The sequence below is a fragment of the Vicia villosa genome, linkage group LG6, assembly GCF_029867415.1.
Source record: "Vicia villosa cultivar HV-30 ecotype Madison, WI linkage group LG6, Vvil1.0, whole genome shotgun sequence".
NCBI classification, from domain to species: domain Eukaryota; kingdom Viridiplantae; phylum Streptophyta; class Magnoliopsida; order Fabales; family Fabaceae; genus Vicia; species Vicia villosa.
This window is the reverse complement of record NC_081185.1, coordinates 109,933,332-109,944,551: the sequence shown is the minus strand read 5'-3', so window position 1 is coordinate 109,944,551 and position 11,220 is coordinate 109,933,332. Positions and strand designations below refer to the sequence as shown.

Sequence of the window (11,220 nt, the reverse complement as noted above, 5' to 3'; positions counted from 1 at the left end):
CAATAGGGAGTCATGAATGTGTCATGTCATTAAAGTTTTTTTTAAATAAAAGAATGTTTTAATTGAATGCATGGTGGTGATTGGTTGACAGTGTAAAAATATTTTACACTGTCAGTGCATGATCCCTTTTCTCTTATAACTATCAACAACTTATTTATAAACAAATAAATCTCATTATTACTTACTCAAATATATTATTTAATTTATTTTTGTGTTAATATATCTAACTATATTTTTTTCTTGGAATAAGTAAGCATAATCTTCAACCCACTTTAAATGCTAATCAATTTTATTTTACAAAATAAATTTACTTAAATCTAATTTTTCCAAACCAAAAAATAATTATAATTATTACTTAAATAAAAAAAAAAAAACTCCTTTAAACCTTCACCTTTCTCCTATCAAAGTAGGCGCAAACCAAGAGAGTTGAACCGGTAACTATGGCGAACCCAGAATCAAAGCTCGAAACTTTCTTGCACTGGCTTCAGGTTTGTTAACATGATTTGTAATTTAGGGCATAAATGAATAAACATATTAAGCTTCTATTGCTATGATGAATTTTCAAAATGGTTTCTTTTCCCTAGTTTTGAATTTTGATTTGGTCTTAAATTCAGGCAAATAGGGTGGAGCTACGAGGTTGCAGTATCAAGTACTGTGATTCCAGAAAAGGGTTTGGCATTTTTTCTGATAAAGATGTTTCTGATGGTAATAATAATGTGCTAACATCAATATGAATAGAATATTGTTATTGTTGTTTTGAATGGGAGATAATGGAAATACTAGTACTCATTTTTCTTAGAAAGTGATTTTGTTTTCTTTGAATAAAGGGATTCTGTTGGTTGTTCCACTAGAATTAGCAATTACTCCCATGAGGGTGTTGCAAGACCCTTTTCTAGGACCAGAGTGTAGAGCATTGTTTGAAGAAGGAGATGTGGATGACAGATTCTTAATGATGCTGTTTTTGACTGTGGAGCGTCTGCGTAAGGGTTCTCTATGGAAGCCGTATGTATGGTTTATTTTGTTTTACTTTGTGCGGTTCAGAACTTTGTGTATTGGGAGTTTTACTGAGTTATCGAGAAGCTGAAATATGATCAGGTACCTTGATATGCTTCCAACCACTTTCGGAAATACACTTTGGTTTAGTGAAGAGGAACTTCGAGAGCTGAAAGGGACTAATTTATATCGTGCAACTGAGTTACAGGTAATTGATATATGATGGAACCAAATTTAGTTTGTTTAGTGGGTTGGTGATAGAACTAGATGTCGTTTCTTTTCTTGCATTAATGTGTTTTCATTGTTTGTTTAGCTGTATTTGATTTGATTAATGTTCTATCTTGCAGAAGAAAAGCTTGTTGAATTTGTATGAAACGAAAGTGAAGGATTTAGCGAAGAAACTTTTGGACCTTGACGGAGATTCTGAGATGTATGTGTTGGGTAAAATTGTTCGTGTGTTTATTAGTTAATGCTTTTAAGTATTTTATTCGTAATTGACTCTTATTATATGTCATTCATGTTAATTTGGTTTTGAAATTGAGAACTATAGTTTTGAAAATATAACTTACTAGTATTAGTTCACTGCTTCACTTTATATGAAAACTACTATTGCAATAAGAATTAAATGTGAATGCACTTTATGATGTTATATACCTTCTCAATTTTCTTCAGGATGATGAATTGGAATGCGCTCTCTAGATTTTGTTTTCAAACAGAACTTTTTTTTATTTTAAACGTAAATTTACGATGGTTCTCTTGTATGCGTATCTGTTTTTTCCAGTGAGGTGTGCTTTGAAGATTTCCTGTGGTATGTACTTCTAGTGAACTTTATATGAGCACGAGTTCAACTAATTCTTTGGAAGTTTATATCCGACTCGCATTCATGCTAGGGCAAATTCAGTTTTCTGGAGCCGTGCTTTGAATATTCCAATGCCTCGCTCTTATGTATTTCCTGAGATGCAAGATGTTCATCAGAGTTGCACTCCAGAAGCTGATGAAAAGGGTTATTCCATCTTTCTCTGTTACCTAGTTTCCTTTTAAAGTTCTCTCTTGTGGTGTGTCCAACGGAATGGTTACAATTTAGTTTTTTATTTAAATTTGAGAGATAAAGTGATATTTAAATAAGAATGTTTTATTGCAGGAAGCGAGGTTACACAATCAGATGATCTAACCAAGGAAACGACACATAGCACAGTTCATGGAGACACCGTTTGGGTTGAGGGTCTTGTCCCTGGTATTGACTTTTGCAACCATGGTAAGATGTTGCTTGAAGCTCTGACATTTCACTTCACTATGTGCTTTTAAAATACTTTCCTTGTTAATTTTTTTCATTGATTGGGATCTGATTTTTTACATGACCAATCAGAGTTGAAGCCAATAGCAACATGGGAAGTTGATGGAGTTGGCTTAACAACAGGAGTTCCTGTCTCCATGTATCTTCTTTCCGGTAACATCCGTTTTGTGTATTTTCAGTCTTGTATGTGCCTTTGATGTTCAACTAGTTAATATTAAACTTCTAACTTAGTTTTCTTTTTGTTTCTCTCTCTATGTTTTGGTAGTTTCATAAAATAATATTTATTGAAACTATTCCCCTTTAATTCATTATTTTCTTGTAAAGCTGCTCAAAGTCCCTTGCAAATTGATCGAGAAATTTCCATTAGTTATGGCAACAAGGGAAATGAGGTACTCTATATTGTACCATGATTGAAAAAAAGTCATTTTCCTATAAAATATGTTTATACTCTGTACTTGCATATAATATTTTACTAGAAGCACGAGCTCCAGTGGAGATTCTTTTCTGTTTATGGTTGACGCGTAACTGTTAATTTGAAGGTTATTTCATGTGTTACATGATTTTCATATTTTTCCACTTGATGCAGGAACTTCTATATCTTTATGGCTTTGTCATTGATGGTAACACAGATGACTACCTCATGGTAATGACTTACACTTGTATCATGTGTGCACCAAGCGTAAAATTTCTACTTAACAATATTACCTCATTTCCCTAATTGTTTCTGTCGAAGTGATCCTGTTTCTACTTTGCAGAATCTATGTCTTCCATCTTCATAATTATGGCTGTTGCCCCTTTATCTATTGCTGTTGAGAGTCTCATTCTACAAAACACTGACACAGACACAAAAACTGACACAAACACAAAACACTGACACGGGACACACCTTCATACTTTGACATGAGCTGTATCTATTATTTTGCTACAATTATATTCTCTATCATGAGCTTTATGATTCAAGTTAGTACGGTTCTTAGAGATATAGACACGGCTTACTCACTTGACATTGTTGTTGAGTCCCTCAGGTCCATTATCCAGCAGAAGCAATAAATACTCTTCCTTTTTCAGAGTCAAAAGCCCAGCTTCTTGAAGTGCAGGTATGCCAATAAAGTAGAATACGAGTTATTTCACCAATTTGTTCTTATCTATTGCTTTAAAGCGTCCCCATTTTTGTCACTTCACTTTCTATTTTTTTTTTCGGTTTGTGTTTACAGAAAGCTGAAATGAGATGTCTTTTACCCCAAACTCTGCTGGATAATGGATTTTTTCCATTACGCACCAAAGACAGCGGAGAAAAAGAAAATAACCAGTGCAACAAAGTTTGCAACTATAGTTGGAGTGGTCAGCGCAAGATTCCATCATATGTAAACAAACTTGTTTTTCCTGAGAAATTTATGGCTACCTTAAGGACGATAGCCATGCAAGAGGATGAGCTTTTCAAGGTTTCCTCAATGCTAGAAGAGGTACAATTTCTATGCAGCATTTTTTCTTCATATTTTCCTTACTTCCAGGGTTAGTCGCTGATTATTTTCAATTTTCATCATAATTCAACATTAATACAATTTTATTTTTCTTTCACGTAAAGCTTGTTGGACCTGAAGGGGAAAGACAGTTATCAGATACAGATGTTCAATCTGCAATATGGGAAGTTTGCGGTGATTCCGGAGCTTTACAAGTCCTAGTTGATCTTCTTCATGTCAAGTGAGTGCTAGGAATTACATACAACCATAACAGTTGATTGTATCAAATACAAATCGTTAATTATAACTTGCACTCTACTTGGTGTCTTATTGATTTTGAGTTTTCACTGCATTTAAGGTTAATGGATCTTGAAGAGCATTCTGGAACAGAGGAAAGTGATTCTGCATTGCTCAAGAAAGCCCTTATCATTGATAGTCAGGAAGATAGCAAACAGTATGAATCTAGAACTTTTCACTCTTACAATAAATTGTTGTATTTCTAATACATTTTTCTTCATTTTCTTTAAGCAGAATTGGAAATGACTCGGAGGAAACAAATATGATGAGTAGAAACAAATGGTCTGCTATTGTATATAGGCGAGGTCAAAAGCAGCTAACTCGATTATTCTTGAATGAAGCAGAACATGCTCTGCAATTATCAATGAATGAAGAGATGAGTGTTCCTTGATAACCATGTGACATTGTAAAATCCCCTGCTTGTTAGCTGATGATTAATCCAAGTTAGATTTTACTCTCTGTCATTTTTGTTCTTAGCCTTAAATCATTTTTACTAGTTTAGATTATTAATGGAAGGGTTATGTAGCTTCATTCTTTATGTGGAAAGTTGATTCTGAAAACTTTCTACCACATCCATTATTCTTATACGCTTTTTGGCGCACCTTTTGTGTGTATGTCTCTAATATTTCCATAAAATGGAATGTGATTGCTACACTTCAATTTTGTATTGTGGTTGTATAATGTCTGATAAAAGAGACCTAAAAATCATCAAGCAAGCAACTAAGTTCAATAAATCATCTTGATTTCATAAATGTAACCAACATTGCCGGTAGGAACCAAATTGTAAGCAGCTAAATTTTTACATAATGTACACGGTAGTATTATAATGTGTAGTATTATAATGTCTACCCGATTCGGAGCAACAAAAGAATTAAAATATCTTCAAACACCTACAAAGGCCGTGTGCAACAATTTGTATATGCAGCAACAATATGAACATCAATATCGAGTAGCTCTTGTGAAGACAAAACAGACACACAATATCATTCCCTTAAACCCTTTTCCAGATTTATATTGCATCTTTGGTAGAGTTTAACACTGTTCTTTTAGCCAAACTCCAACAATGGCATTAAGGAATTAATTCCAAATGATCATGGGTGGTTCCACATAAGCTTCAAATCCAGTATTCAATTCCTTGAAAGTATGCAAAAAGAAATGATACAACGGTAACTTTGGCGCATTTTATCAAACAGCCCAAGGGTGTAACCATGTTATAACCGTATTTCAACGCTAGTAAGAAAAATAAGAAATCAACAAAGGGGGAGGAAGAAAACAGAGCAAACTTCAGCCCTCCCCCAACCACAACTAGCAGCGTCGAATCCTCCTCGCCACACCATGAAGCAACCCTAACCTCAAGCATTGTAGGTGATGCTTTAAATTATATCAAGAGTGGATAAATCCTTACTTGATCAGTTAGAGGTGTTTTTTCAAATAACCGATCCTGCAAATTTTTCTGATCTGACCAGCCATAATCCATGTGTCAGAACTCGAAAGGGTAAATATTAGTTGCAATGTTCTATTTCTAAAGAGAGAAGTCAATAAATCAGCAGCTACAGATGGAATAGCAGCCAAAAATCACAGTTGATGTTCTGTTGGAACCTGTCTTTCCATCATTTGAGAGCTACATTTCTCTGAATCCAGCTTTATCAATTATTATATTTATTGCACATATGTCAACAAATAGTAATAGTAATTTAAACCTGTTTGAATGCACAACAGGAATTGTGTTTAACCATTGTACACATAGTAAAACAGTCTAATGAAATTTGAGTTTGACAGGCTCAGATAGGATCACTGTCACCAGTTAATCCCAATAATCTGATTCAAATAATCACCATAAGTCTTTACAGGAACAATTTCCATTTTTGAAGTGATGAAACCTCAAGGAGTCTCTGACAACAATCACAATACCAACAACCTTAGACATATACTTAATTGCATTGTGACAATCACCACATATTCTCAAATTTTTAAAAACCCGTATGGTCGACTGTCCATTCAAATTAAGTATCCCAAAAGCAACAGCAAGCTTCTCACTATGGTTACAAAGACTTTCAGCTTTTTCCTCTTGATCAATATCTTGCAGAACATAATCAGTGTCGGGCTTATATCCAGCCATTTTCATTTTCTCAACCAACTCATCCAAAAAGTTATAGATTTTATCACTTTCCATATTATTTTTGTCTCCAACAACAAAAGTGTGAACTCTATTTCCCACTTGAAGCCAACTACATCCTGGTGTTTTTGTAATTCCTCTTTCTTTCATCAATATTCTGATTTTTGAAGCTTCACTCCACAATTTGGCAGAAACAAGAATGTTGAATAAAGAAACATAATTTCCAGGGTTGTTTGGCTCAATCTCAAATAGTTTCTTAGCTGAAATTTTCGCCAACTCCACATTCTTATAAACCCTACAAGCACCAAGGAGTGCTCCCCAAGCACTAGCAGTTGGTTCCATAGGCATTCTCTGAATAAACTCATATGCCTCGTTGAGGCGACCAGCACGGCTATAGATATCAACCACACACGAATAGTGATTAGCATCAGGTTCTACAAGATGATCCCTACCCATTGAATTGAATATTTGAACTCCTTCCTCTACTAGCCTTGAATGGCTACAACCAGATAGAACACCAGTAAAAGTAACAGAATTAGGCTTGATCCTTGATAGTAGCATCTTATCAAAGAGAAAAAGCACTTCTTTTCCATTCCCATGCATCGCATTTGCAATGATCATTGTGTTCCAAGCAACAACATCTTTTCTACGCATCATATTAAAGACATTCCTTGAAAGATTCAAGTCGCCGCATTTAGCATACATATATAATAGAGCTGTTGTGCTTGTCAAGTCTCCAACTTTCCAATGCCTGAAGACATAACAGTGTATCTCCTTGCCCATTCTCAAGCTTTCTGAAAAAGAGCAAGCTGGTAAGATACTACTAATTGTTATTTCATTAGGTTTAAATCCCATTTTTTGCATCTTCCTAAGTATCTCCACTGCCTCCTCTATTCGTCCATTCTCCATGCATCCACCAATAACAGCATTCCATGTAGCTTCATCTGCTTTGACTCCATCTCTGCTCATCTGCAAAAACAGGGAGAAACCCTTCTCATATTCTTTATTTGTGAAATATGCTGTTAAAACTCCATTCCAAGACACAACATCTCGACGAGGCATTAAATCAAATACTGCTCGGGCTTCTCTTACACTTAGACATTTTGCATACAAGCTCACAAGTGCGCTGCAAACAAACAGATTTTCTATCATCCCATGTCTCACCACAAATCCATGAATTCCTTTACCCGATTTCAGATCTTTCAATTCCGAGCAAGCAGGCAAAATACTAGACAGAGTCACCGGATTTGGTTTCACCCCATTCCATCCCATTTCACGTAAAACATTCAAACCCTTCCGCGGAAATCCACAATTAACATAGCAGGAAGACAATGAGGTCCAAGTAACCACATCTCTAACAACCAAATCATCAAAAACACGTCTTGCACCATCAACGCATTTACACTTACCATATGCATGAATCAATGCATTGGCAATGAAAACATCAGACATCACCCCACACCGAGCCGCATCATCATGAACTTCCTTGACTCTCAAGACATCACCAGAAACGGCACAAGCTTTGGCAACAGCCAAGAAGACTTGCTTGTGGGGATTAATCCCACGTGCCCGAAATGAAGCGTAGATCTTTATGGCCTCATTTGGAAGTCCGTGAGTGGTTAAAGCTGAAATCAGAGTTGAACAAGTTGTGGGGTCTGGTTGAAGAATATTGTCGAATAGTTGGTGGGCACGCTTGAAATCTCGGACATTTAAGGCTGCCCTGAGAAGCCTGAGACCAAGGTGAGAAGGGATGTTGTTGGGGAAAGAGGGAGCTAGCATTGCTTCAGTGGAATGAAGAGAAGAGGAGGAGAGGGAGAAATGCAAAAACATGAAGTAGACATTTTGTAAGAGGATTCTGTCTTCGGGTGATTGTCAGGTTGAACCGTTAAATGTGCACCCAAACCGAATCTGTTTCCAAGTTCTTAACAACGGAACAAGATTAATCTTTTGTTAATCCAGATACTTTAGCTTGCTTTTGAAAATCTAAAGTTCATAGTAAAGTCCATTGTTTTAGTAGCGTCACATTCTTAATAGTTTCTTTTGGTCCAAGTTTTACTTGTGGATTGGTGTGAGCGGTGCACCCCTTTAGACCTCCTTGTTGGATAGAATCCAAGGTCTTTAATTATTTTTATTTCTTTTGGGTTCTTTGGTCTTGTTTTTTGTTGGCCGATTTGATCTTGTAGTTGTAGGAATACCATCTTTTTTAAAGGAAATGTCCTTAAAAACTTGGATGTGTTAAGTTTCATTAAGCTTATTTTTTAGGAGTGGTTCAATGTTTTCTATATGAAAAAGAGAAATTCTTTTTTGGTCGGATCATCGGTGTACTAACCCCTTGCGTTTTCTTGTTTAATTTCAATTTCTCATTTTTTGTAGCTATTAAAAATTAAATAATGAAATTTGGTTAAGACTATTAAATTGATGATTGTAAAAGGTATTGAATGAGATGGTAATAATCCCCTTTTTTAAACCTGATTATGAGTTCGAGCATGCGACAATTTTAAATAGAAATTTATATATGCAATATTTTACTAATTTATTTTTAAAAGATAAAATTTCATTTATTAGCTTACTTAGCAAAAAAATTTAAATAATAAATATGAAATTACTTTCTTGTACTAAAAAAACTCCCACATAAAACATTTTAAAACCTTAGGTAAAGACTTTTTTTAAACTAATAAAAACTATATCTTTTATATTTAGAATTTGTGGAAAAAATTAAATTAAATTGTTAATTTAAATTAATATTAAGATAAAAAAATATTAGCTTTAAACTGAGATAATTTTGGTTGAAATGATGGCGACTCCACGTGGTGAGAATGTGATTCTATTCGAACCGAACGAGCACTTCTAGGCACGAATCACCCGACCCAAATCAATTTACTCAACCACCTAAATCATGGGTAACGTGTTATACCACGTATGAGGTAAAATAAAGACATCATTATTGTTCCATAAAGATAATTGTTTCTCCTACTAAGAGGGGTACCGATCTCCTTATCCCCATGCTTAAAACAAGTGAGAAGACAAATGATGTAATTTAACATAGGATAAGAGTCTATAAATATTTTGGCCATATGGCTAAAGAGGTCATTCACTCTTTAGCAATAAAAGCATGACACCCACCACAAAGTTTTAGTAAAATTGACTTAGACCAAACTCTCACTTAACATCTAGTAGTATTAATCACCCTTTTACTATGGTGAGATGAGGCACCGCCACCAGTAGTAGTGGCGGCGACAATGAAACTATAATAGAGATGCAAGTCGTTATGAAAGAGATACAAGAAAAAAAAAAAAGCAAGGCAACATCTTGAACCTTAGGCTATGTTGAATAAAGAAACATAATTTCCAAGGTTGTTAGGCTCAATCTCAAATATTTATCTCTATAATCACCAAATTACCCTTTCCAACTCTAACTCCTATTTTCTTTCTATAATAAATCTAATTTTCACCAATTTCTTTATTTTTCTAATAATTTTACAAACTCTATTTTTTCAATAAATTCTCACTTTTTATTTTTGTTTTCTTATTTTTAATAACTGCTCGATTTAAAATTAATAAAAAACCTAATTAATTTTTATCATTCTTCCTAACTCCCACCAACACTCACCAAAACACATATATGTTCACCGAATAATTTAAATAAAACATATAAATCATTTAATAATTAAATAAAAATATAATTAAATTAAATAAAATAAATTAATTGAATTCGAGGTGTTACAGTCGGATCCATCAATTCTCGTCCACGATCAACAATCAACTTGACATTATAAGGACTCATTCTGAAAGACATTATAAGGACTCATTCGGAAAAACTTCCCGTCCGATACCTCACACCAAACCTTGAAAGCTACTATTCTGCCGTCGGTCAAAAGTCCAACAAAAGACAACCGAAAATTTTCCCTCATACCCCTACTATTATCCCTCTACCCCTACATTTTCAAAATATTCCAATTCTACCCTTTTAACTTATCAAATAATTTTATTATTTAATATTGAAATATTTTAAAAAATGTAGGGGGTAGAGGAATAATGGCAGGGGTATGAGGTAAAATTTTCAAGAAAACCCACATATTATTCCAAAGAAGGCCCGATACCTATTATTGTTTTCAAGCATATTCACACCTATTATTGTTGACAATTTCTTTATCCACCCCCTGAGGAGAGAACCCCTGCTAGAAACTCCATAATACCTCTGATTTCGGAGATGCATCTCCGAAGTCATTTTTTTCCCTATTTTCTCAGAATTCAGAGATGCATCTCCCAAAACACCCATTTTCACATTTTCCATTATTTCGAAGATGCATCTCTGAAATATGCTCTGAGTTTTTCTTTTTATTCAAATCAGTGATTAATCCCATATTTTACATTAATCGTCAAAATAGAATAGAATAAATACGGATAAAATATAACACGTAAATATGAATAAAATAGCAATATTATAAATACGAAAATAGTTGTACGGGTAAGTGTTAAGTGTCAATATACTACAACCCGAATACAAAAAAGTCAATAATAAAATATAAATAGGCAATTGCTACTGAAATATAAAATATAAATAGCAATATTATAATATTTATAGCAATATTATAAAATATAAATAGCAATATTCAATATAAAATATAAATAGCAATATTTTAAATACGAAAATAGTAGTACGAGTATCATCTGCACACGTCCAAACTGCCTCATGCACCGCTCCGGCAGATACCTGACCATGGTCTTGGTCCCACATGCCAACCATCCAGAGTATAAAGCGATGTGTTCAAATGGGACAACATGACGGTAATTAGTGAAGGGCGTCCAACGGATGTCGTCGTGCACAGTGCGGTCCAGGTACACGTGATATGGGCCCACTGCGTTATTCCCCCTTTGGAGAATGTATCGTGCGGCCTTGGGCATGGCGTAATCGTACATAGGATCAATGGCAAAGTCGTGGATGCGGTGGAAGTATGAGATGATCCAGCCCTAAAACACAAATACGATACAATAATATAATATGTGAAATAATATTGAAAAAAATATTAAATGTGAAATAATAATACGATAATATTGAAT

At 34.5% G+C, this 11,220-nt stretch overlaps 2 protein-coding genes across 3 annotated transcripts; one reads left to right on the top strand and one right to left on the bottom strand.

The window, feature by feature from the left end:
- Positions 1–366: 366 nt before the first annotated feature.
- On the top strand, positions 367–4,559 carry LOC131609567 (uncharacterized). Of its 2 annotated transcripts, XM_058881283.1 has the most exons (16): positions 367–488; positions 615–705; positions 828–1,002; positions 1,096–1,201; positions 1,341–1,423; positions 1,775–1,801; positions 1,884–1,996; positions 2,135–2,248; positions 2,360–2,440; positions 2,612–2,676; positions 2,874–2,930; positions 3,313–3,384; positions 3,502–3,750; positions 3,873–3,988; positions 4,106–4,201; positions 4,279–4,559. In XM_058881283.1, the coding sequence occupies exons 1-16, from the start codon at positions 441–443 to the stop codon at positions 4,433–4,435; spliced, it is 1,650 nt and encodes a 549-aa protein (XP_058737266.1). In that variant the 5' UTR covers positions 367–440; the 3' UTR covers positions 4,436–4,559. The 2 variants fall into 2 exon arrangements, with proteins under 2 accessions (XP_058737266.1, XP_058737267.1); XM_058881284.1 differs by lacking the exons at positions 367–488; positions 615–705 and having other exon boundaries at positions 877–1,006.
- A 1,250-nt stretch (positions 4,560–5,809) lies between these two features.
- LOC131609565 (pentatricopeptide repeat-containing protein At1g20230-like) lies at positions 5,810–8,345 on the bottom strand. Its single transcript, XM_058881282.1, has one exon. It carries the CDS (start codon positions 7,988–7,990, stop codon positions 5,876–5,878), a length of 2,115 nt encoding a protein of 704 aa, XP_058737265.1. The 5' UTR covers positions 7,991–8,345; the 3' UTR covers positions 5,810–5,875.
- Positions 8,346–11,220: the final 2,875 nt, after the last annotated feature.